The sequence below is a fragment of the Gopherus evgoodei genome, chromosome 2 (assembly GCF_007399415.2).
Source record: "Gopherus evgoodei ecotype Sinaloan lineage chromosome 2, rGopEvg1_v1.p, whole genome shotgun sequence".
NCBI classification, from domain to species: Eukaryota; Metazoa; Chordata; order Testudines; family Testudinidae; genus Gopherus; species Gopherus evgoodei.
The window spans coordinates 237,447,794-237,475,015 of record NC_044323.1 but is presented as its reverse complement, the minus strand read 5'-3'; the positions used below and the strand labels follow the sequence as shown (position 1 = coordinate 237,475,015).

General features: G+C 47.1%; 1 protein-coding gene across 1 annotated transcript; it reads left to right on the top strand.

Annotated features, from left to right (window-relative positions):
• Positions 1-5,912: 5,912 nt before the first annotated feature.
• On the top strand, positions 5,913-17,854 carry PRDM14 (PR/SET domain 14). Its single transcript, XM_030549457.1, has 7 exons — positions 5,913-6,468; positions 6,776-6,832; positions 6,926-7,083; positions 7,423-7,693; positions 9,697-9,899; positions 13,029-13,130; positions 17,627-17,854. Exons 1-7 carry the CDS (start codon positions 5,913-5,915, stop codon positions 17,852-17,854), a joined length of 1,575 nt encoding a protein of 524 aa, XP_030405317.1.
• Positions 17,855-27,222: the final 9,368 nt, after the last annotated feature.

The following is a 27,222-nucleotide window of genomic DNA, read 5'->3' as shown; positions in this document are numbered from 1 at the left end:
CTTGCGTGCCGTCTTTGGCAAACGTGCCATAGGTTGCCGACCCCTGGCCTACAGTGATGGAAAAAAACCTTCCCTCATAGGAAACGTCTACACTATGGTGCTACAGCCACAGTGCCGTAGCTGTGCCTCTGTACTAGTGCCTGTAATGTAGACATGGTCTTAGTGTTTGCTTGTAGACAAGCCCTCTGTTTGTGTTGCAATACCTGAGCATTGGGGACCAATGATGAAGGCTAAGATTTTATCTCAGTTATTTTTAGTAAAAGTCATAGACAGGTCATAGGCAATAAACAAACATTCACAGTCAGTGACTTTACTAAAAATAACCGGGGAGGGGGGGAAGGGCTAGGTTGGGGGAAGAATAGTATCCCATTGGGGGGTGGAACTCCCAGGCCAAGCCCTCTGCCATGGCTGGGGAACAGCCCTGGCTCCAATGGCCACAATGGGGGCACAGCCACGGAGGGCGCACAGCCCCTGCTCCGGAGCTGGCTGCAGCTGCAGCATACGAGCATGGCCTCAAATGCAGCCCCCAACACGGCCCTGGAAAGCCATGAGGGGGGTGCACGGCCCCTGCTGCAGCCCCCACTGAGCCTTGGAGGCTGTTGGGCTGGGGCTGCAGGGTCCTGGTTCCAGCCAGCCCAAAGCCATAGAAGTCATCGAAGTCCGGTAAAGCCACAGAATCTGTGACTGCCATGACCTCCGTGACTAAATCGTAGCCTTACCAATGATAATGTGGTAGCATTAACTCTGACTGGGGCCTCACTTTGGTCACGTAGTGTGTATCAGTTGATTCCTCTGGAAATGAAGATTGTCTCCTCCAAAATGGGCACTTCGTATGTGCAGTGCCTACCTGTAACGGTCTTGAACCCTATTATTATGGCTAAGAGCAATTTGGGTCAGTGAAATCTGGATGCACACAGTCACTGATCAGTCACTGAGCAAATCAAGGCCAGGGTAACTGATCACTTTGATTTGTGAATAAGAGAAACTATGAGAGTGGCTCTTGCTGAGGGCCAGGCTAATGTCCCTCCAAGGCCAGTCTAGACATCCTGGCTTGGGCAGCACCTTGTTTTCTTGCCCAATAACAATGCTTTGGTTTTGGCATAGCACTGGGCAGGACTCCTGCTAAATGAGGCATTAACTTTCCCACCCCTCGTCTATTCTAAAAGGAAACCACATCATATGCATACCATGGGAGTTGAAATGATTTCAGCAATCCCAGCCTCATGTGGGCAGGGACAGGGGGAGGCTGGGCCAGCCCTGTGTGATGTCCCATTTTCCCTTTGGGAAATATGGTCACTTGACACAAGGGGGTTGTAACTGCTTGAACAATCCCAGTATCTAAAGCAATCTAGATAGCGGGGAACAAAAACTATGTGTAGACAAGTCCTAACATGGGGTGACACTTGACCCTAACTAGGGGTATGGCTACACTTGAAACTTCAAAGAGCTGCCGCGGCAGCGCTTTGAAGTATGAGTGTGGTTGCAGTGCCAGTGCTGGGAGAGAGCTCTCCCAGCGCTGCACGTACTCCACATCCTCATGGGGTTTAGTGGCACTGTTTACACTGGTGCTTTACAGCGCTGTATCTTGCAGCGCTCGGGGGGGGTTCACATGCCTGAGCGAGAAAGTTGCAGCGCTGTAAAGCGCCAGTGTAGCCAAGGCCTAGACCTGTCCAGATCTTTCTGATGGTCTAGATCAGTGGTTCTCAATCAGGGTTACGTGTACCCCTGAGGGTACTCAGAGGTATTCGGAGAGGTCAACTCATCTAGATATGGCTAGTTTTACTACAAGCTACATAAAAAGCCCTAGTGAAGTCAGTACAAACTAAAATTTCATAACAGACGATTTCATACACTGTTCTATAGACTATACAATGAAATGTAAGTACAATATTTATATTCCAACTGATATATTTTATAATTATATAGTAAGAATGAGAAAGTACGCACTTTTTCAATAATAGCACGAGCCATGTATATATAGTTTTCTAGTTCTCATAATATTGTACTTTAAGATCTGATTAGGAAGTTTCCATGTCAGATATATTGTTCCCCTGCTCGTCTAACATGGTGCCTATTCCAGATTAATACTGCAGTATTTATTGAATGATAGAGGCTGGAAAGCTGAATTTACATTTCTTGGAGTCAGAACTAAGGCAGTTTTGATTTCTTAGGTGTGATGGAAATGCTCTTGATGAAAGAGGTGGTGATTTATAAAGATTGCACAAGATCTTTAACTCTGGATTTCTAGCATTTTTAGCGTTTGTGTTACTTAGGAATTGATTTCCTGCCCCTTAACTCCAGGGTTGCTAATTTTTTTCTTCAGCAGCTGTAGCTACAGATTTTTGCTTTTCATGTTCTACATCAATGTTACATGTGCGTCCATTGCATGATGGGGAAGCTGTTAGCCATGGCTCTAGCTAAAGCTGCCTCAGGAATGTATAGGTGTAAATCCTCTCGGGATCTGCCTAGAGAAGCAGGGCTCCGGCCCAAGGGGTGTATTGATGCCTGAGGCAGATCTCTGCTGGCAGGAGCCGTTCTGCGATCCGGCTCCTGCTCCGTGTAAAGTCAGTGAGAGAGAATAAGAAACCCATCACTCCTTTACAGCAAGAAAGGGGCCCTGGCCTTGACTTCTAGCCTCACCCTCTCCGCAGCCTCCTACCCCGCAGGCCCCTGCCCTGGACATCAGCGCTGAATGACAACGGGCAAAGTGCTGTCCCGCTGGCGGAGCCGGCACAGACCAGCTTTTGTGGCCTGTGCTGGCCGGGTGCGAATCCAGACTGGAGCGGGATCTCGGCTTGAGCAGTCCCGGGAGGCAGGTTCCCGGTTCGTGCGCGGCGGTGATGTCCTGCCACTGAGCTGCCCGGGCTCAGGGGAACCCAGCAAAGTGCGCGAGGGGGAGACGCCTCTGCAGCAGCCGCCTTCCCCGCTGGGCCGGGCCTGGAGCCGGGGGGGGTGGGGGCGATCGAAGCTGGTCAGTGTGACCCGCCCCCGCCCAGGCGGGTTTAGCACAACTAGCCTTCAGCCAAAGCCTCCAGCCAGTGCCCGGGGGCTGCACCTGCACCTGCACAGAGCGGGTTCAGATCCCGCCCTGCTGTTTGTTCCCAGCCCCAGTTCTGGTACTAGGTCGATTCCCTGTCAATTGCAAGGTTTCCTCTCCGTGCCAGCTCCCCGCAAGGCAGAAGAGCCAGCCAGCCTCAGGTTAATTACCAACGGGGTTGTGTGGTTAGGGAGGGAAACACGGTTACATTAGGGTGACCAGACAGCAAGTGTGAAAAAGCAGGACAGGGGGTGGGGGGTAATAGGCGCCTATATAAGACAAAGCCTCCCAAAATCAGGACTTTTCCAATACAATTGGGACATCTGGTCACCCTACCTTACATTGACCCTCCCTCGGGTTAGATCCAGACAAGACAGGTGTAAGCTCAGTTCGCATTGGGCTCTGTCTGTTAGCGCGGGGGCTGGCCGGGCTCTGTGCTTTTCCTGACTGTCCCCATTAGCTACCTTTGCTGGGTTCGGCCCCTTCCCCGATGGGACTTAAAGGTAAGTTTCCTGCCCTAGCTAACATCGAGGGTGGTTAACAGACTGGCTAGGCTGTCGATGGCCGTTCCAGGCAGGGACTCTGTCATTTCCCCCCGTTAGGAGCCGTTGCACATTCGCTGTGTATGAAATAACCTAATACTAAATAACAAGCGGTGACTTACAGGGGGAGAGCGACACGCACCCGAACAATTCTCCCCGGACCAGCGCTGCCGGGAGCAAAACCAAAATGCGCCAAGCTCCTGCGCTACAGTCATTCCGATGAAACTCTAGTCTTGGCATGAGAGGTTGGGTTTTCTGCTTTGCACTGGCAGGACAAAAACAAAAACAAAAACAAAACAAAAAACCAAACCAAAATCCATCTGAAAATGGATCTGCCCGGGGGATCCTTTATTGTTACCCACTTGTATTCTTGGGGCTCTTGGCCATGCCCGGCCTGACATCGTTCCGCTGTTACTTTTTGTCTTTCCCCCTGCAGAATCTGTAAATAACCCTCAGCCCTGTCATCTCCTAAACCTTCAGCGAACCCATTTGTGTACCAGTTGGGGAGCTCTGCGGAGGTGTGTTCTGCTCTTTCGGGAAGATGACAGACTGTCTGTCTCTCTCCCCTCCCCCTGCTCGGGCTGTGGCTTTCTCCGCAGGCAGGTAGATTGAAGCAATAATGTGTTAAAGTGAGCTGCTCCCCAGTGACACTAAAGAGATGAGCTGATCTTTGGCCAATAGCTGGTGCTGGGCTGGGGGGAGGAGATGGGTCCCCTACCGTGTCCTTTAACACCATCTGCCTTGAACTGACCACAAGCAGACCCAGCCTCTAGTGCCCTCCCGAAGAAGGCTGCTCGGATGGATACCACAGCGCAGGACAGAGCCCCGCGGCCCAGCTAGGGCAGCCACTGCTTGCCGGCTAACAAAGGGCGAATCGGGACCATACTGGACCCTTGGACTAGAGAGAGAACCGAGGTGACACAGCTGTGTAAGTAGCAACTGTTTTGCAAGCGCATCCACGGGCTTCCTACAGCTACTGCCCCGCCCCCCGTCTGCTGAGGGCTCGGGCGTTCCAGATGTTTGCTGCAGCTGCAGGGTTGTTTAAGGCGCTGCAGTGGATATGTCCAGGCGCTAGGAAGCCCTAAATCAAAGGGGGAGGTGGGTGGAGGACTTGATCTCTTCTGCCTGGGTGGAGCGCAGATCTATTGCTGGTGACCTCTCCCCCGACCCCGTGTTCTTTAATTCAAGTGTCACGACCCCGGTTTGTTTCCCTTATTGCCCCATTGATCCTGCCGGGGCTTCATCCTTCAGCCATTGTTAACTTGTTATCTGTCTATTAAAAATAAATCCCTGGGAGGGGGTTCCCCCCGCGGTTCCTTCCCCTGCCCGCTCGGCCTCGCTTCTGCCTGCGGAGAGGGTCAGGGGTCTGCAGCCCGGTTACAAACTACCTGCTCTCGGCCCTCAAGGGACATGCACTAGAGTTGGGGGGTGGGGGGTGTCTGCTGGGGAAGGTCTGGGGGCCAGATCCCCGTCAGCTTTCGTTGGAGCAGCTCCCTATCCCCGCAGGGGCTGCTCTGGCCCCGGGCTCTCTGCAGCGCTTCGCAATCAGGGTGGGAAGCCCGATCCCCTTCCCTGGGGGCTGGCGCGCTGTGTATGGAGGAGCCCCAGCCTGGCACGGTTCCTGGTGCCGTTTGCGACCTGAGCGCAGATTTACCTGCCAAGCCAGCCGCTCTTCCCCACAGATTCCCCTTTCCCAACTCCCGCCCCCCGTTCATATCCATGATCTGGCTGAAGAGCCCCAGGGGGTACGCGGGCCGGTGGCCAGGGCTGGTTGCTCTTGGTGCAGCAGAGTCAGCTGGGCTGGGCTGGGCTGGGCTGGAACCGCGAGGAAATGGGGCTGTTGAGTGCCCTGGTCACTCCGGGGTCACCCCCAGTGCAGAGATCAGCCTCAGGGAGATTGGGGCCACCTCCGAGCAGGACACCGTCTTCTCGTCTCTCTCCACCCCCCTTCTTCTCTGCCCCACCGAGCTCCCTGCGGCTGTTGGGCAGGTGGATTTAACAGCAGCCCCGCCCCGGCGCTAGACAGGGCGGCCCGTGGGGTAGTTGCCCGGCTGGCGGGCGGGGAGAGGCGCCCAGGCGGGCTCAGAGGGGCAGAGGAGAAGCACTTAGATCAGCTGGGCCACACGTCGGTCCGGGCATTTCCCTTGCTCCACAGACGGGGCGGCCTAGCAGCAGCCAAGTGCCCCCGGGTAGGAAGGAGTCGGAGGCCCCAGTTATAAAGTGGCTTCTTCTCCCCTACGCAGAGCGCGGCTGCTGCAGCAGCGGGGCCGCTCCCCGTAACGTGGTGTCTCCCCTTCCCCACAGGTTCCCTCCTCTCACCTGCGGCTCCAGCCATGGCCCTGTTCCTAGCCGCGGATCCTGCCTCCAAAGACCGGGCTTTCGCGGGAGAGACCCTCCGGACCAGCCCGGGGGACATCGCCGCCTATTACCCGCCTCTCCTGCCCCCCGCCCAGTACCTGGAGGCGCTGGGGCGCCCTCCCGACCTCTTCCCCCCCCTCAAGTCCCTGGGGAGGCTGCTCGCCACCTCCCCGCCTCTAGCCCCCTTCGGCTTCGCCGCGATCCCGGCTTTTCTGAGCCGGCCCTCGGCGCTGCAGGGCGAGCGGCTCTGTGACACACGGCCCCTCTGGGCTTTCTCCGGGCAGGCATCGACCCGCAGCAGCAGCAGGGCCCCGCCGCCGGATCCTCCAGAACTGCCCAGCCGGGCAGGCGAGGTCTTCTCCTGCCCCTCCAGGAAGGGCGGAGCGGCAGCCGCCAGCCTGCCCAGCGCCCAGGCAGAGCCCTGCCGCCCCTACCGCTTCAGCCAGGAGGATCTGCGCGCCGTGCTGTACGGAGCGGTGCGCGGCGCTGCGCACTCTGCCGCGGGGCCGCGGTGTCCGGCTGCCAGCCCGGGTAAGGTGCCAGTCACCTCGGGGGAGCGCGTCCCCATGGGCCCAAGTCCACCCCCCGCACGCTGCTCGGCTCTTTGCATGGACCCGGACCCAAGCCCGAGCTCCCGGGGAATCTTCTCCTGGGAGCCCGGAGCCCCGCCCGGCTGGCAGGGTCACAGCTCCCGGGGTAGGGCTCGGCCCTGGCCTGCAAACACCGTTCTGCCCCGCCGGACCGCTCCCCCCATCACTGCCTGCAGCTGTCCCGTGCAATGTGGGGGTGGGACAACCGGCTCGCCTGGGCTAACCAGGGGGTCCTGTTCTGTTCGCAGGAGATGCCGAGTCTCCCGCTCCGCTGCTGGACAGAGAGTCCCTCCAGTTACCCGAAGGTAAGTCGGACCGCAGGGCTCAGGTGCATCAGGACGCGCTTGCTGAGCTCCTGATCAGACCGCCCGTATTTCTCTCTTCCTCTCTCCCTCCAGGTTTGTCGGTGCTGCAGACGCTGCACGGGGAAGTTCTGCAGCTGGGGGTGTTCTGCACCCACCTCATCCCCAGCGGCGTCCGCTTCGGCCCTTTCCAGGGCAAAGTGGTCAACACCAGCGAGATCAAGATTTACGATGACAATTCCTTGATGTGGGAGGTAGATGGGCGCACCCCTAGGACATCACACTGGCTCGGCCATTGCATCGAAAAAGGCTCTTTGGTGCCTTGCTACTTGGGGTGGTGGTTTTGTCCTCAACACCTGCAGAAACATATGGGAAGAAAATAATCAAAGCCTTGATCCAGCCCCCACTGTAACCTTTCCGTTGACTTGAATGAGGAATCCCAAAGAGCAAGGACATGTTTCATTGCCCATATATCGGCTTTATTCCTGCAGGGATCCATGTAAATTGGGTACAAACGGGTTATACGGGGGAAGGTTTCTAACACCCGAAGTGCTAGGAAACCTGACAGGTTTCTTTCCCCATGTTTTACCCAGATTTTCGAAGATGGTCGCTTGAGCCATTTTATAGATGGGAAAGGAGCCTCGGGAAACTGGATGTCCTTAGTAAACTGCGCCCGGTTCCCAGAGGAGCAGAATTTGACAGCTATTCAGTGCCAAGGCCAAATATTTTACGAAAGCTGCAAAGAAATCTTACCCAACCAGGAGCTGCTGGTGTGGTATGGAGACTGTTATCTGCAGTTCCTGGGCATCCCCATCAGTCTGAAAGGGGCAACAGAAGGAAAGGGACCCCAGCAACAGCCAGAAGGTCAGTGCCTGCACAGGGCCCCGTGGAAAGGGTTGTTACCATTTGTCCGTGGACCTGTCGGTTCTTTATCAATGCCAGTGATTATTTCGTTGTGATTATAATCACAGAGCTGCTTGTGTTCTGAATGTTTCGTTTCGCGTTTGCTTAGAACAAGACCATCTAAAGTGAGTTGCAGATTCCATTTGTGTGAGAATCTCTGTTACCTATTTCCATTTATTTTACATGAATTTCAGTCTCCGATAAATAAGCCTTTTCCAACCTTTTCAGGGGGTGACAAAGTTCTGCTTCCAATTCAGGGCGGAAACTTGCTACACGATTTAGTTTAAATAGCACCATTAGATTAAAGAAAATTAAAAGTCAAGGAAAAGGATCCATCCTTCCATTCCTTTACTTATTTGTTCAAATCTTAAAATCCCGAGGCAGAAATTCCCGGAGGGGCTGAGAAGGCTGAATATTTATGAACAGGCTAGCTACGGGCTCTGCGCAAAAGTTCTCTGTTTGAAAACATTTGCAACCGACTCAGATCGCAAAACAGGGTTGAAAAACCAACAGCCAGCTCCCCAGGCTTCAAGCCGTTTACTTCGGGGTTGCAGTCTTATTTGTATTGTGAACAAAAGATGTAATTAGCACATAAAATCCAAGTGTTCTACAAAATGGTGATTTCTGCCCGCAAAGAACTTGGAAGCTAAAGTAACTCGTGGTTGGGGAATATGGTCCATTCTTGATCTCTTTAAAATCAGTGGCCCAAAATTCCCCCATTGGCTATAATCGGCAAAAGAGGACCCTGAATCAGATTTATATGTAAACGTTCTGGCTCACTTGCCCACACACATTTTCATACCGTTTTGATCTTCAGTTGTAATTTTTACATTCACATTCTTCATAAAGGGGGCAGACGGTTTACACAGTAATCAGATGGTGCCAGGAAAGGTGTGGCGTCAGAGAAGATGCTGTCTTGTGGGGAAGACAGGATTCCAAAGCGAATAAATAAAAGACATCAGTTTTAGGTAGCAACACTTTCTTCTGTAGAAAACATGTTGCATTCATATGTACACATATGTTAGAATGATACTATACGAAAGTATCAGGGAGACAGACTCACTGAAGAAAGGTTCAGTTGACTGCAGCAATAACAAAACAAAGTGATTCTGTGGACCCCTAAGTATCTAGTAACTGTGTCATTCTAAGGTTGCTTAACCCTGACAGAGGATTTCATTTTAAGGCTTGACTCAAGAATACTATTTTCGATTTGTAACCATGGGAGGAATTGATATTGAAATACTTTTGTCATACAGAGGAAACCAAGGAAATTGTTAGAATTTGTTTAAAATACAGTAGAAACTTTGAGTCTAAAACAAAAATACACACTTGTGTAGTACATAATTGATATTACTTTTAAAACTTCAAGCAACATATGCAAATTGATTTTTAAATGGAAAATGAAACACACATTACCAGTACCAATATTAATAAGTATAGAACCAAACCAATGATTTCTCATGGGTGTGTGTGTGGGGGGGGTGGGGGGTGCGGGGGTGTTTTATGTTGCAAAAATCAGGTTTGCTTTGTCAGATATTCATGTGCAGTAGTTTTACTTCGGGGTGTGCATTCAGACAGGAAATGGAGATCTCTGTTTAGAAGAAAGGGACAGAAGGGGGTGAGAGCCTGATCTCATTGAAGTCAATGGCAAACGCCCAGTGATTTCAGTGGGGTCAGGATTTCATTCAAGAAATATTTGTCTGCGCCACACTCTTGTAAATCTGCTATAATGTAAGAACACAAAAAAGGAAATCCAGGAAGGTGCTTAGCAGACTTCAATCTAGTTTGTAAACTCCATTGTATTTTTCTAACTATATTGTAATTCTTATTTACAATTATTGCAATTCTAAAAAGCTACAATTCTCCTTGGTTGGGTTCCAGCTCAGAAAGACAATGACATTTGAAACTGACAACTATTTACCTCGAAGTATTTAAGTGATGGTACTTTCCCTTGTGTTGCACAGAATCTGGTGAGAGTTACAAATGCGAGAGGTGTGGCAAGGTATTTGCCTACAAATACTACAGAGACAAACATCTGAAATACACTCGCTGCGTAGATCAAGGAGACAGAAAATTTCCTTGCCATCTTTGCAACCGATCCTTTGAAAAGAGAGACAGACTGAGGATCCATATTCTGCATGTCCATGAGAAGCACAGACCTCACAAGGTAAGGATTGCATCTGGTTTGGTTTATTCCTCTCTCCAAGTTTTCCTCTCACGCTATGGGCGATGGTTCCTGTATGAAATCTAGGAGCAAACCCAAGGAATTGCCCTAGACCCCTCAATCCCAAATGACAGTTGTAAATTACAATCCCTCTAGGATGCTTAAATGCTGACATTTAAAGAACATGTAGAAGCAGCAAAGAGTCCTGTGGCACCTTATAGACTAACAGACATGTTCAAGCATGAGCTTTCGTGGGTGAATACCCACTTCGTTGGATGCCATCGGGATGTCATTCACCCTCGAAAGCTCATGCTCCAATACGGCTGTTAGTCTATAAGGTGCCACAGGATTCTTTGCTGCTTTTACAGATCCAGACTAATACGGCTACCCCTCTGATATTTAAAGAACATGTACACCTTGAAAGCATATCACCTGCTAGTACAATTCATATCACACCATGAAAGTACCTCAGCAGGGCTCCCTTTACAATGTGAACTCACCCAATGCTGGGGTAGTTTGCAATGGACAAGATCTGAAAGGGAAGTCAGTGCCTTTTAGAGTGACCAGATGTCCCGATTTTATAGGGACAGTCCTGATACATGAGGACTTTTTCTTATATAGGTGCCCGTTACCCCCCACCCCGTCCTGATTTTTCACCCTTGCTATCTGGTCACCCTCAGTGCCTTCCCAGTGAGACAAGCCCAGGGCGGCTTTATGTTTACTGCCGCCCTCAGGACGACCGACACCCCCACCCCCTTTGAATAGCATCCACCCTGCTATGAGGAAGAGGGGTGTGTGTGTGTGTGTGTGTATATATATACCACGTATCCCTTTAAGGGTTACCATGGGTTGTAGGCTGTTTTGCTGCTTTTCTCTGTGAATTCCCAGCTCTGTTCCGCTACAACCGCCCCTCTCGAGGAGCAGGGAGTTTTAAAGTTTGAGCTGGCACCAGCCGCTCCGAATTAAAGCAATCGAGCAAGGACAGTTTCGCCGCAGCTAGGAGGCTGCAGCTCCGGCTGCTCACGCAAAGGAAAAGCAGGAGTTCAGGGGGTTCTCTATGAGGCGGGGCGTTTTTCTCTTGCCGATTATATTTGTCCCAGTTAGCAAAGTCTGAGGGCTCAAGTTAGCAAGAGTGTCCGCCAACTCACTTTCCTTCCTACATTAATCTAAACCCTCGGCGTGGTTGTGTGAACTGTTGTCATGGGATAGATCATACAGTTAATGATTTGTCTGTTTGGAGGCTGAGAGCAAGTAGCACGGAGGATTACAGAGATGATCCTACCAGGAAATAGTCCATCCTCCTAAGAGGACGAATACTAGCACCGATCTGTATCATCACAGACTATTACACTTCCTGACTCAGGGGCTTCCCATGATTTCTGCATGTTTGTATCCAAGGGGACTCTAGCTTTAGTTTTGGGACTCTGCTTTCTCCTCATTTCAGCTAGGTACTTTAAACAGGAAGGTGGCAAAGGTTTAAATCTAAGTATCTAGAATATTCTGTTATGGGAGCAAACATATGTTGTGATATTTGGCCAGTCTCCACCAAATACCCTTCTTTGGGCATAGGTTTCTCTCAGCTGCACTGGCAATGTAAAAACAAGGAATTTTCACAACTGTTCAGCCAGGATAACCACCTGAATTTTGATGTGACACAACAGAGTATGTAATATTTCAACAACCTCTTACTTTCATATGAGCTGAAAGATCATCCTGACTATTTCACAGTTCCTCCTGAAATAAAGTGAGCTTCCCAGGGAAGGTTATTATAGCTAGATCAGCAATATTTCAATGTAGTAACAGTACAGAAATAGTATCACACGGATTTAGAAATAGGGATTAGAGATTTAGATTAAAATGTGAGTTTATTAAATAAGAGTTTTGGAATGTTCTGTCATATGGTTCATTCCTTCTGTCTTTCATGTGAATTTTTCTTCTGCATGCAATGCAATTCACATTAGATGTCTAAACAGAAATGTCTTTCTTTCTGTTTAGACATTTAATGTGAATTGCATGCAGAAGAAAAGATATTGCAGGCCAAATCAGCAGAATGAAGACTCCATTGTGCATAGACTTTACATTCAGTTAAGTCAGAGCATGTTTTTAATGCAAAGGATATATACTGAGACTATATATCTTTTAAAATTTCTAATTTATTTTTAAAAATTACTCTGGTCATCACCAGTCCTGGCTGAATTTATTTAATATTATAGATAAGAATTTCACTCATGCAGATCATAACTGAACATTACAATTCATGTTGAAGTCCATGCCACTTTTTCAATACACTCAATAAGCTTTGAGTTGGGCTCTATTCTATCACAGGCTGCTATAGAATATGCACCACATTATTCAGATTGTTACCTATTTTTTTAAAAGGAGGGCAGTGATCTTTCAATTTAACTATGTGGGTGGAAATTCTGAAGACTGAATGCTCTTAGGACTGAGCTGGATAGTATAATGAAATTTTTTTTTAAAGATATTAAAGTGGTCTTTTTTCAAAAATAAAAATTTAAAAATATATTTTTGGATTTTTTAATGACAATATTTACCATTATTGAAATAGTGGCAGAAAAATGTTCACTTACCAAAAACACAGGTTTTCAGGGAGGAGGGAGAGCTCAGTGGTTTGAGCATTGGCCTGCTAAACCCAAGGTTGTGAGCTCAATACTTGAGGGGCCATTTAGGGATCTAGGGTGCACAAAAAAACCTCAACACACCTTAGAGACAGTACTTGGTCCTGCTAGTGAAAGCAGGGGACTAGACTCAATGACCTTTCAAGGTTCCTTCAAGTTCTGTGAGATAGGTATATCTCCATATAATTTTTTATTAAAATTTAAAAATATTGAACATTTTTGGAAAAATGTAAAATGGGTCCATTTTTAACACCACAAAGTGGAACCAACTTGGAAATTGCCTATGCTTTTACATTTATTTTTGATCAGCTCTAATAAATATACATTAAAACATTTTGCCTCTTATGAGTTAAATTAGTTATATTAGATTTGTGTGTGTGTGTGTATCTATACATCACATAGACATCTCTGTATCATTTTCAACAGTTATTGGCTTGTGCTCCGACAGGAAATCCTTCGCTACTGTGTGTTTGTGTTAACTTTGTTTTCCCTCTAGTGCTCAGTATGTGGGAAGAGTTTTTCACAGTCCTCCAGCCTGAACAAACACATGAGGGTGCACTCTGGAGAGCGGCCCTACAAATGTGTGTACTGTAACAAGGTAAAGGAAAATCAAATCGTCTTGAGAACTTGCTTTCTCCCATAGCTTACCTGTAGATTTTCAGTACAGCACAGTGTGACCGGGTGCTTTTCTTTGTAGTTCTTTTTAATTATTTTTTCTACTTCAGGTACTATGAGCCTCTTTTTATAGGTTTTTCAAACCACCCAAAGAAAAGAATCCACAAATTGGCTAAAATTATTACTTTGTTTACTTAATGAGAACTGTTTTTGAAAAAGAAAGCGGAAGTGATGTGGGACGGATGGTTCTCTGGCTCGGGCTCTGGACTAGGACTCAGGTTTAGTTCCACCTTTAACTACAGATTCCCTGTTTGACCTTGGGCAAGACCATTCATCTACCTTGTGCCTCAGTTCTCCCTCTGCAAAATGGAGTTAGTAATAGGTCTTTACCTCACAGGAGGGAGGTATGAGGATTAAAGCTATCAGTGTTTGTGAGAGGCTGAGACACTATGGTAGATACCTAGACAGAAACGTATGGTTTGAACCACTTCGTGGGTCCTTATTGGCTCCCCTTCAGAATCAAGTAGTACTTGAGCTTATTAGCGCTGCTTGATGAGTAAGATAAACTTGGTCTGCTCCACAGGCCTGATCCTGCAACTCTTATTCATATGAATAATACCGAAATTGAAGTCAGTGGGGCTATGTGTGAGTAAAAATTACTCACATGTTTAAGGTTCCAGAGTGGTTGCTGTGTAAGTCTGTACCAGCAAAAACAACGAGGAGTCCTTGTGGCACCTTAGAGACTAACAAATTTATTTGGGCATAAGCTTTCGTGGGCTGGAACCTACTTCATCGGATGCATGAAGTGAAAAAGTTTTGTATGAGGCATCTGTACACAGGCAGTTCTTTGAAAGAGCCAATTAGAAAACATGTGTTGTGTAGCTTAAAAACCTCTGCTTCTAATACTGCTCCTGCTAATAATCTAACCACTTCCTTCCATGGCTTGATGTAACAAAGATGCAGCTAGAAGGAAGAGTTGTTACTGATCAGAGCTTGGATAATACATTTTTGTGGAAAAACCCATGGAAGGAAGCTTTAGGGAGGAAATTTCTGTTCCTTTCCTATTGTTCCATCAGGATGTGTGTGGGGTCTGTGTCTCATGAAATAGGCAACTGAAATTTGGTGATCTTCAGGGATCTATGCATAGGCGCAGGAAGTAGGAGTGTGGGGGTTGCTGCAGCATCCCCAGGTTTTATGTGGGATCCCAGCTGCTGGCCCTGTGCCTGGGGTTCCACTCCTGACCCTGTGTCTGCCCTCTGCTGTGGCCCCAGCCTTGGCCCCTTTTCCCCTGCCCCTCCTCCTGGAGGCTTGGGCCTGCTCCTGGCCTCAGCTTGGGAGAGTGGGGGGCACAGTCAGGGGTAAGGGGTACGAGGTAAAAAGTTTGGGGATAGTTTTGCTTGCTTTCAGCACCCCCACCATAAAGAGCATTTCAGTGCCACTGGATCTGTGTGAGGTCAGGCCCCTCCATGTGCAGTTTCTCTGTTCCTGATGGCCTCCCATTCCTTATCCTGTTCTGGAAGCAGCAACTCTGCGGACCTCCTGAGAAGATGTGTGGAAAAGATATAGTCTGGCTTTATTGCTTTTCTGCCTAACCTGTGTGGGACTGGAGCCCTTACACATTCTCCCCGACTCTTTTCCCCGTCCCTGACCTCCTCACAACCTGCTTGGTTCCTACCCCTTCCTCTAGCACACCCTGGACCCAGGGTACATCTGCCAGTGGCATCTGGGAAGGGGAGGATGGTGCTGTAAAGGCAACTGATCACTCCTTCCCCACGGAATGGGGACAGCTACATGTAAATGATCTGCTCTGGGCAGAACTGCATCTGGCTTGAAACGTTACATGAACATTGTTAGGACTCAGGATGCTCAGGGACAGTCTGTCCTGTCTGTGGTTTGCAGAAGTCTCAGCTGAAATACCTGATATACTTTTAATGTGAGGTTACTTTTGTATACAAATTGTTGCAAACAGGTGTAGCGGTCTGACTGTCTCCTGCTGCAGCAACGAATCTCCTGGGGTAGGTTTTGTCTGTGTTCTACTCTCCCAACACTCCCCAAGTGACATAAATTACATTGACAGAAGCACTGGTGTGGCCAGCACTGTGCTGGCGGGAGATGCTCTCCTGCTGACATAGCTATCACCGCTCACTGGGGGATGGGAGAGCTCTCTCCCGTTGGCATCTACATAGGAGATCTTACTGCTGCACTGGTACACTTGTGTCGCTGGACGGTGTCAAGTGTAGACATGGCCTAGATCCCTAGTTCTCAGACTGTAGGATGCAGTTCTCCCAGGGAGTTGCCAGTAGATTTCTGAGGTAGTGCAAGTCTCTCTCCTTAATTCTCTACATTCCAGAACATTAGTTGCTCTTCCTAAACTCTCATAATTTCTCTTGCCTCCCCTAACTTACTGCTACTGCTCCAAAGTAACCTTGCTTTTTCTGGCTCAACCAGTGCAGCTGCAGCCTTCAGGTGAGGAAAGAGAGGCATGGAGAAATTCAGTAACTTGCTCAAGGTGACAGTGGAAGACTGTGGCAGAGACTGATGCAGAATTGAGGTTACCTGACACCCAGTCCTGTTCCTTAACAAGACCTTTCCTCCTTTCTCTGTATAATATATACCCCCAAGCTCCTTTGCAGTCTGAGGGTATGTCTACATCTACAATTTTGTAGCGCTGGTTGTTACAGCTGTATTAGTACAGCTGTATAGGGCCAGCGCTGCAGAGTGGCCACACTTACAGCAACCAGCGCTGCAAGTGGTGTTAGATGTGGCCACACTGCAGCGCTGTTGGGCGGCTTCAAGGGGGGTTCGGGGAACGCGAGAGCAAACCGCGGAAAAGCAGGTCTCCTTCCCCGGTTTTGCTCCAGTGTTCCCCGAACCCCCCTGCAAGCAGGTCTCCTTCCCCGCAGTTTGCTCTCGCGTTCTCCGAACCCCCGAGCAAGCAGTTCTCCTTCCCTGCGGTTTGCTCTCGCATTCCCCGAACCCCCCTGCAAACCGCTGGGAAGGAGACCCGCTTGGGGGGGGATTCGGAGAACACCGGAGCAAACCGCGGGGAAGGATATCTGCTTGATTACCAGAGAGGCTTCCTCAGGTATGCTGGGATATCTGCTTATTCCACGGAGGTCAAGAAAAGCGCTGGTGTCTACACTTGATCCTCTACACCCGAGACAAAACGGGAGTACGGCCAGCGCTGCAAACAGGGAGTTGCAGCGCTGGTGATGCCCTGCAGATGTGTACACCTCCTAAGTTGCAGCGCTGTAACCCCCTCACCAGCGCTGCAACTTTGTGATGTAGACAAGCCCTGAGTATCACATCAAATGATCTAGAGGTGCAGCTCTGCTTGGAAAGCAAAGGCTGTTGGTGGTTAGATGAAGAAGGGATTCGTGGGTAATGCAGCTACACCAGTTTATAGTACCTGAGGAGATAGCTAATGTTTTTCTTGTGGGTGGGTGAAAGGGTAGTTACTTGTTATGTTCAGTTGATCCTGCTGGTCTGTTAGAAGTGCTCCCCTGCTATCACTCGCTTGTCTACATGCCCTGTTTGGATTCATGAGGCACTATTTGCTGTATGTTAAGGAGGACAGCTAAGATTTCATTAGAGCAGAAAACAGCAGTGGGGCCTTTTTCCACCAGCCTCCATGAAGAATAATAGTAAGGTGGGAGAATGTATAAATATGCTGAAGGCATGTTCTGTAAGTAAGGGAGAGAGAGCAGTGTTGGGAGCTGTTTCCTTCAAGGAAAGGAGTAAGGAATGTTGGGTGGTAGAGAAGGAACAAAATTAGTTAGGCTAAGAAAAAAAAGAGAGAGAAAAATGAGTCCCCTTAGTTCTGGTGCGCTGACTTCCAACCCTTTATATGCGAGTACTAAAAAGGTAGCGTTAGCAGTGGTAACACAATCATTTCTTTGCTTTTATGAATTTAAATGAGACCCTTTACAGAAATAGAACCTAGACTTCTTTTGTGTGGGTTAGGTTCTTGAAAACAAACACTGGAACAAGGAAACTGGGGTAAAAAACCCCAATGTCTAATAAATACACAGCTGATTAAAGATGTTATTGACCTGACCCAGCCTCCTTTGACACATGGAAAATATAAGCTGGTGTCTTCCAGTCAGAAATGGTTCCATTATAACCAGTGAGCTGGATTTTCTTCCCTTGCTAGTGTAAGGAGTCCACTGACTTTTGGTGGTGTTAGTTCTGACCTCTGCTCACTGGGGTAGGGGACACGGGAATCAGCCCCTGAGAGTCCTGCTTCTATGGCTTCATTTCTGAATGAGCAGAATAATCTAAGGGCTGTTCCAGCAATGGAGATTCTGTTGCCCTTCTGATGGGGACCAGATTGACTAAGGCATCAGTATCGTGCTAACCTTCCTATGTGTGTCTTCAGTGCTGGGCGGGGGTGGAGCCTCTAGGAGATCATTTTCTAGACAATTGTCTAACCACTTTTAAACCCTTTTCTCCCCCTCTCCATGCTGGCCACCTCTTCAGGCATTCACAGCCTCCAGCATCCTGCGCACTCACATCCGACAGCATTCAGGAGAGAAGCCCTTCAAGTGTAGACACTGTGGCAAAGCCTTTGCCTCCCATGCGGCCCATGACAGCCACGTACGGCGCACACACAACAAGGACAAAGGCTGCACTTGCACCGTGTGTGGCAAGAACTTCCTGGAGCAGGAGGAATTCCGATTCCATATGAAGTTCCACGCCGCTCTTTAGCCAGCAGCCCTGCATTTGGAGCTGCGTGGGTGTGTTTAGTGCATACGTTTCAGAAGATAAAATTCACCCTTGTGCCGGAGAAGAGCCCAGGGCCTAGGCATCATTTACATCCCCTCATGAATGGCTTGAGTGGTGCCTTGGCCTTGTGCTGGAACCTCCACAGGGTGCATGTCCCCTCCGATAAACGTCGTATGTGAGCGTGACCATGAACGTTTTTGTGCTTCCAATGTGATGTCTCCATGGACCGTCCAGAATGATGTACAGAAACGCTGTTGGCTGTGTTGTTACCAGGTGCGTTTTGTAAAACCAGTGTAGTCCATGTTTAATTTTGGGGCTCTGCTCCAGTTCTGAAGCTTATTTTCCCCATTAACCGGTTATTATTTTATGAAGTGTATCATTCCAGCCATTATGATGCACGTAAGGCACAAGTCTATTTTTGTGAATGAATGTGAGCTGGTTCTGATGTGTATTGCCTGTTCAGGTAGGGCACGTGTGTTTCTATGCATTTAGTCCCTTTTTTTCAGTGACATTGGCTGAGAAAAATGCTGGGGACATCCTGTTGGGGCTAGACCATTCCATGCAGGGGCAGAGTGGAGCCCACATATCCCAGGAGGAGCAGCAGGAGACAGTCTGCTTCAGGAAGGTAGCTCCCAGGCATGTAAAGGGTGCCTGCTTGCTACTAAATAGTGGTGGGTTACAGCACAGTGGCCACTCAGCTCTGCTGGCCAGTGCAGGTTGGGGATGGAGCTATGGTTTTGCCTCCTTTCCATCTCTTTAGGAGAGTAGGGTGGAGGCAGGCCTTGAGCTTCCCAGATGCAATTCTGCTGCAATTTTGCTGGCTCTTGCATGAGCCAGTCACATAACTGGGATAAGGCTGCATACAGCTTCTGTTCTGTGCACCCATGTAAGGCATGTCTATCCAGCAACTAGACACCCATGGCTGTGCCAGCCAACTCCTGCTCATGGATCTCAGGCTGCAGGGCTGTGTCATTGCTTTGTAGAGTTTTGGTCTTGGATTGGAGCCTGAACTTTTGGACCCTCTCATCTTGCAAGGTGCTAGAGCTTAGGCTCCAGCCCAAGCCTTCAAGTGAATGAAACAGCCCTGACCCCTGCAAGCCCGAGTCATCTGGCACAGGCCAGCTGCAAATTTTCCTTTGCTGTGTAAATACATCCATAAGGGCCAGGCACACTGGCTGCAGTTCTTTTATGTCAGTACTTTCCCTTGTTTGTATGGCGGAGAAATGTTCTATTACATCAGACCATGTCAAGGCAGGTAGCATCTGTGAAATCCTTTACCTCTTGTGCTGTTCTGTATAGGGATCACTTGGATCCTGACACTGAAATCTGTATCCTTTTATACTTTCTCATTTTGTGTACTTACTGCATTATTATTATGGCGCTGCTATTGGGTGCTTGGGTTGTTTGTTATTTTTAGTGTAATTCAGGTATAACACAGTTTATGAAAACCCAGTTGTGCTACATTAGCAGAGTCCCCTATCTCAGTTACAGCAAAGGGCATATTGGTTTAAATATAAGCTCTGAGGTACAAGATGGGCCCAGGAGTTCTTGATGTTGTTAGTTTTGAGATATATGCACTGAGGGTCAAATCTCACAAACTATCTGATTGCAGAATTCCCACTGGAGTCAATGGGAGTTCCACATCCTGAGTGAGGACCTGAAGACTTGATCCTCCATTTCCTATTGATGTTGCAAATTGAGGTTTCTTCAATCCATCATTGATTTTTCTTAAGCAAAATTGAAGCCTTTGTTTATATAATTCTAAATGACCTCCAGGGGAGCTATTGGGTGCTGTTAAAAAGCCCACTTATTTAGGCAGCTAAGTATGGATTTAGGATATTTATTTCAGGTTCTTATTTTTAAAAATCTTGGCCTTATGTGTGTGTGTGTTTCTTTTAGTCCTTTTCATCCCTCTTGAAACTAACGAAGGGCCCAAACTAAAACCTGAGATCTGCTCCGTTACTACTTAGGTGTGTTGCAAATCTGAATCTGGATCCTGATCTGAGTTTTACCAGTGGCCTCTGAACCAATCACCCTTGATCAGAAAGATCCCAAACTTTGGAGAGTCCAAAATCCAGATTATGCATCCATATAAAGTGAAATCCAAAGTCCTAACAGAATCCTTTTTCTCTCTTAAACACACAGGGTGAAATCCAGTCTGGCGTAGGGGCTCAGCAAAAGGCATATGCACTAGTTATGTCCTGCTGAAGCTGGGGGGTGGTAGCCCTTTGCACCAGTATGAATTTCACCCACAGATTACCTGTGACTGGGAAGCTGCAATTCTTTCTTTTACTTTTTAAAGAAAAACAAAGAGAATTGAAACTTTTATTTAAAAACCTCTTCCCAGCCCAGTAAGGATTTACATGGACTTTGCACACAGATAATGGAGAAATATGGATCACATTTTGAGACTACAAATCTTGACTGTGTCCTTTTTAGTCACAGAGCTAGAAAAATGTTGCTTGCTTGTTTCATTACACTAGCCAAATAATATGTATATATTGATTTGCACTAATATTTCTATTTATTGTTGCACACTCATGGTTTTCATGGATAAAAATCTTGCAGGAATATTTATAAAATGATTTAATTGTAAATGAAATATTTAGGTTCAGCATTAGTTACTATGTAGGCAATCTAGTCAATAAATATTGTATATATGCGTAGGGGAAAGTGGATGAAGGTTTTGTTTGTTTTGGAATATTTTGCACATATTTTGGTACCAAAGATGCTGTTAGCATAGAAAGGACACATTAAGAGCCTAAGTGCTGAATTGATGAAATTCCCTCCCATGCAGACAGCCAGCACGGAGCTCATACATTACTCAAGTCATGCTGAAGTATAGTTGGGGGGTTTATATGGGACTTCACTTGCTGGCCCTCTACACAGAGGTGATTTTCACCTTGTAGATACTCCCATGCACAAAAATGGGAGTTTGGCGTGTGAATATCTTTTAGTGCAGGCCCTTAATTAACTCAGGATTCTATGAAATCATCAGCTACCTCAGCAATGAACAAAATGTGTCTGACTTACTAAGAATTAGCTAGAAGTGCTGTGAAATGCATACAGATAGTTTCCTGGGTAGGTAACGCTCACCATCGCACATATGTGAGGATTATTTATGGAACTGTGGGGCCTCATTGTTAGTAGTCCTTTAGTTGGTAGAAAGTTACACTTCATATGAAACCACAAGCCGTGGTTTTGAAACTTTGCTATAGTGCAGTTTTATTAAACTGTGAAGGGGAATGCAATTCTGATTGTAGGTGTCCTGTCTGTTATATTGCATTTCGAGCCTGTAAATCTGTGGTTTTATGTTAATTATTAAGAATGCTACTGTGAGATTAATGCAGAAAGCACTCAAACTAAATAAATACTATGAGGTTCTGGCTTTCAGAAGAGGGCTGCAGAGTTTTTCCATTTGATTGGTAATACACGTATTTACATTCTAAATCTTTATATTGAAATATAAAATGAAGCAATTGACATCTTGGCAAACTCAGCTAAATGCATCTTGAGTGTAAATCACACACCCCTAATACAGCTGGAGCAGCTGGTCTCTGTGCTGAGAATTAAGGGCTGGCTAGATGGCAGTTGGCTTCAATGGGAGGTGAGGCTGCCAAGCACTTTACAGGAATGGGCCTAAATGGATATGCGTGAGTTCTGGCCACTGAATCATAGATCCAGCTCCCTCCCCCTTGTGAATCATGTGATGATCCCAGGCTTATGCCAATAAAAGTCTTTTGCCACGCAGAAATATATGTGTGGAGAATCCCAATTCTACCTGCAATTCCCATTGCACAGCACCTGAAATGCAACTGTCTCTGGGACGGAGGGTGGCAACCGACCAACGCACTAGAGTGGAGAAAAGGAAATAAAGCTGCATGGCTCTGCAGAAGACAGCAAGCGTGAAAGTAGCTTGAATTGCTCCCTGAGTCCCAGGGTGGGACAGCGCTGTCAATTCTTAGTCTCTGCCACGATTGTCAAAGTAAGCATATGCATGTGCGTTGAGGTTCCTGCAGCGTAAAGCAGGAGAAAGATGAGGCTTATATTAGGGAATGCTCCTTTTACCTTTCTGTAGTCTATGCATGTCCTGTTTGTGGACAATGTGCTAATGTTTCCTTCTGGAGGATTTAAATTGTAGAAGAATGTTTGCCCCTTCTGTTGAAATGCTGCTACGGGCCTGGCAAATGAATAGCCCCAGACGGCTCAGCTGTGAATGGGATTTCATGTCCATGTATTGGGGGTAGGGGTGGTGTGTTTGGGGAGGGGTGTGCTCCACTTTTTCATCTGGCATGTTCTCCGAAGGATCGCTTGCTGTAAATGTAGCAAGGCACTGCCATTAAAGCAACTGTGCTCTTTGTCCAATTTAAGGGAGAATATTCATGACAAAGCTAACCTTAAAGTCTCAGGATCCTTTCTCCTGGGATTATCCCAACTGTTAGATCCCTTTGCACCAAATAATTAAATTCTGCTAGCCATATCACAGCACTTCTATCCAGCTGCCTTAACAGAAACTAGGAGGAATCTTTGGTTAACATACAAAATTGTATGTTACATATCCATGCAGATCCTAGAGGTTGTTTCCAGAGAGTTCTTTTGTAGCAGGATTTGGCCCAAATACTGTAGCATCCTTTTAGCTCAGGCAAAATGACCATGGGACTTGACTTATCACACACAGCTTGTGGTGTTCTGACAATTTTTGCCATGTCTGTGAAGAGATGTGCTTGAAAATGGGAGGGGTTAGTCAAGTCATCATGATAAATCTAACCTTTGAGAAACTAATTGATTTAAGTGCTTTGCTTCATCTGTATAAAGGTATTTTAAATGTTAAATGGGAGGTGATCTAAATAGAAGCCAGAGGGTGATGGCAATCTCAGCCCTTCCCTTGGGTTTCAGGGGCAGGGGAGTGTATAACCTCTGAAAAGGCACAATATGAATGACAATAGAGAGACCACAACAATAAGATGGTCCTAAAGCTCTGCCTGACAAGTGCAACAAAACAAAAGCCACTCCAGTGACATCTGCTGCCCTTTGGCTGTGTCCAGCATGTTACCAAATGTTCAAATGCTTTTTTTTTCTTCTTCAAAGCACTGTCCTGTATTCAGTGGGGGAAAGAGTGAAAGATGTAGGCAGTTAAGTATCATGGAAAGCAGCTTAGTGAGTTACAGATAATGCAGCAAACAAATATTGATTAAGGCAAACTGTTCATTTAACAAGGGAAATCATTTTACCTAGGGGGCCCGAGTGTGGGGTGTTCTCTCCACGTGACAGAAGTTACTCTGCAATCTCCTTTTTAGCCCTACAAACACTTGGAAACTTTCTCTCTAACAAACATGCTAACTATATCACTCTCTCTCTCTCTCTCTCTCTCTCTCTCACACACACACACACACACACACACACACACACACACACACACACACACACACACACACACACACACACACACACACACACAAACGATATCACCCTCTCTCTCTCTCTCTCACAAACTCTCTCTCTCTCACACAAAAAATTTCACCCACCCTGCCCAGCAGCAAATACAGAGGCAGTGGGAGACATACAACTGGTTTCCTATTGCTCTGCTGGTAGAGCAGCCTCAGGGCTGACAGTCCAAATCTGCATTTCCATGCAGACTTGAACAGACCATCTAAGTCCTCCATTCTGCTGTCATCCATGTACCAAAACAAAACAATTTCTTTAGAGATCTTTCCCCCAATTCTCTCATAAGTGACCATGGGAAAGTATAGAGACAAGGTGGGTGAGGTGATATATTTTATTTAATTATCTCACCCACCTTGTCTTGCTAATATCCTGGGACCAACACAGCTACAACTGCACTGCATACATGGAAAAGTAACGCACGAAATCACTGGCACATATTCAGGTGGAAACCCTCTACAAGGAAGAAAAATCAGGCTACAGATCCAGTGGGAAATGTCCCACGTGTTAGTTTGATGCCTAATTCAAAACCTGATTGTTGCTTTTAGAACAACCAAATCCCACAGTAGCAAATAGGTACCCAATGTATCTTCCACACCTGATTCCATGGCATTCCGATCACAGTAACTAGTGCAATACGGAAATGTGGATTAGATCAAATACATTCAATCTTCCCTCCCTGCTCTGCTACCTTACCCCCACCCCCACTGCCAGTATTTAAAAACACAGGATTGGAGAAAGAGATGTTGATCCTCTAACCCCACCCTGATCCTGGCAGGATCAGTACCAGACATTCCACTGTGGAACCCCAGACAGTACCTGGTGTAATGGTGAAAACTCTGTTACTGTCTGGGTTGTGTCACCTTGTAAGCCACTTAGGCCAAGATTTTAAAAAGTGACTAGTGATGTTGGGTGTCAACCGTAAGACATCTTAAAGGGGACTGATATTCAAAGGGTATGTGCCCAATACTTTCTGAAAAGTGGGCCCCTTTGAGGTGAGTCAGGTTGCCCCCCCTCCAATGTGAGTTATGCAGAATCACTTGAATATCCTGGCCTTAACTTTTCTGTTCCTCAGTAATATGGAGAAATAATACATAGCCCTTGTTTATACCAAGTTTCTTAGCACTAGTGTAGCTACATCAGTTTAGTCACACTGGTAAGAACCCCAAATGTAGCTGAGTGGGAAGCAGGCTTGCATTCCTGAGACTTACTACAGTTTACCTCAGTAATTTGCCAGAGTAAATCACACAAGTGCTAGCCCCATCTTGCACCAGATCAACCCAGCTACAAGGTGGGGGTCGAAACAGTATCTCTACATACATGAAAAAATCTTCAGTCTAGACAAAGTCTAGGGTCTGAGAGCCTCGGGGCAGGGACTATATCTGCTTACAGGTTTGTACAGCACCTCGTACAGTGGGTCCCTATTCTGACTGGCAACGGTGGATACTGCTGGACTATTACATTTTCATGCTTATCCTGTTTATCCTGCAGGGGACTAGTAGGACATCATTCAAGCCTTTGAGATTATGGATGGAAGGTGCTAGAGAGGCACAAAATAGATCATCCTCACACTGCAAAGGGGACAGGGAGGGAAAGCCATTAGACTGCCACATAGGTTTGCAGACTAGTCAGCAGAGATTCAGGAGTTAGAAAAACACATTTCATGGATCAAAAAAATAAAATCTAAATTAGTCTTTCAGTAGTGGAGAACATTTCCTCTGTCCATGCCAGCTTACTGGATGTATTGCCACTGTTGGATTTAACTGGACCTATTTTGAGGCATCTCTCTAGAACCAAGGTCACTGTAAACATTAAAATCAATATTAAGCCAAAGAGGAAATGACCCCAGATTATAGTTAAACAATAGATCCAATTCAAAGATATGATCTCTTAGGTGACTTCAAGATAGCAACCCCATGAGAGGGACTGGGCTGAACTCATTCTGAGTGTAAGCCCAACGAAGTCAATAGAGTAATATTGACCCAGTACATCTCTGTGATTTGCTGTACAGGGCAGCAGACAAGACACCAGGCCTTTTGGCAAGGTGGTAAGCACTGTACTCTGTGTAGTTTTAAGGGAGTCTGGCCTTTGTGCCTTACCTCCTCCAATCTGCTCCCAGTGCTGACTGGGGAATGATGACACTCCCTGGAGACTATGTGTTTGACCCACAGACTCGCTCTAAGTGGCTACCTGTCAATTTCCATTTCAGCCCCACCTTACTGTTTACAGGAGTGCTGACCACTAGCTGACATATTACCTGTATTGATTCTCTAATAGCTGTCAAGGTGGAGAAAAAGACTATTCTAAGACAAGCGCTGAGCTCTTAGCTGAGTGGGATCATAAACGCCCCATTAAAGGTTTCATTCAATAACAATCTTTACTAAAGTAAATGGACATCAGTAGCCTCCCCCTCAAGCCTCCTAATGCAAGAGCCATTATAAAATGGGCAGGCAACACTGAAGCAGACTTATTTCTGCAGTATCAGTTTCAACATTTTCCAATGATTCCTTTAATGAAAAGCTGATTTTTTTTCAGGGTCATGAACCACCAAGGAAATAAGCAAAGCATCCATTCACCTTTTAGAGCTCACCAGTTCTCCTTATGGCCGATTTCAGCAACTACATCTGTATGTAATTACAGTTTAGAAATGTAGCACTGGGTAAGAAAACCGGTAGCAGCATTAGCTGTAGTAGTAAATATTTATATTACAGTGGCAACCAAAGACCTCAGTCAAGATTAGTGCCCCATTGCGCTGAGTACTGCACAAACCCAGGAAAAAGACAATCTCTGTCCTGAAGGGTTTGCATCCTTCTCTAACATGCATCCACATTAAAAATATAGACACGGGATCAATGCTGGCCTAATTCTGCCCCCTCTGAAATCATTTAAGCAGCCAGACCAGTGCTGAGTGCTTTTTGAGCCTAGTGCATGGTGACCCTGATCCAAAACCCACCATAGTCAATGGGTGTGTTTCCACTGACTGCATGAGCTTTGGGCCTTCGCTCAGCCCCACTAAGAAAATGTGTGTAAAGACTGTTATATTTATAAAGCTATGTCTACCATTTGTGCTGGCAAAACTTAAGTCATTCAGGGGTGTGAAAAAAACACACCCCTGAGCAACATAAGTTTTGCTGGCATAAGTAATAGTGTGCACAGCGCTATGTTGGTGGGACAGCTTCTCCCGCCGACATAGCTACGGCTGCTGTGGAGGTGGTTGTTGTCAGAGGCTACCGGTATGGTGCTCTGCTCTCTCCTTGGTGGTATCACTCGGCTGCGTGCGTGTGTTCCCTCTGTGTGCTGCCCCAGCTCTGCGCAGATAGCTGACACAGCAGACCCGAAGAGAACCCCCAATGACCACAGAGTCTAGTAAGGTACGAAGGCACTTCGGCCAGGTTTATTGCCGTATTGGACACAACGATAGTTTCCCTATATTGTTACTCTAGTAAAAGGCATACTACTAATATGTGCCCACGGTCAATGGACTAGGCTCAGTCAGTGGTGGGACTTTCCACTGCCCCCTTGGCCGGACAAAGACATCACCCCAGGGATGCATTCTTATACACAGGTACAAACAAGTTACACATCACTCCTGACATATTGAGGTGCAACCCCTTTATGCAGTAAGGTGCAACCCCTCTACGTAGTAAGGTGCTGCATCTCACCTTGTACAGATTGGTTCGATCAAAACAACTCTATCCATCATATTACCCTTTTGCCCCTGTCATTGAGATGGATCAGTCTGTTCCTTGTTATCTGTGTGGAATGTGTAAGTATGTGAATGTTCTGATCTCTAGTGTTCAGTACCTTTTAGGTACGTATCTTCTTGCAGCATCAGCCCTTTCATTGCTAGTTTCTGTGAGCAGGGCCTGCCTCTGGCTCACAGCTTCACTTTGCTTTATGTTAGCAAA

What these genes read in the sequence shown, in the direction of transcription:
- PRDM14 (XM_030549457.1), top strand. Translation starts at nt 5,913, where the DNA reads ATGGCCCTGTTCCTAGCCGCGGATCCTGCCTCCAAAGACCGGGCTTTC. An exon ending in ACAATTCCTTGATGTGGGAG is followed by an intron (nt 7,084 to 7,422) that starts GTAGATGGGCGC and finishes TGTTTTACCCAG; the next exon opens with ATTTTCGAAGATGGTCGCTT. An exon ending in ACCCCAGCAACAGCCAGAAG is followed by an intron (nt 7,694 to 9,696) that starts GTCAGTGCCTGC and finishes TGTGTTGCACAG; the next exon opens with AATCTGGTGAGAGTTACAAA.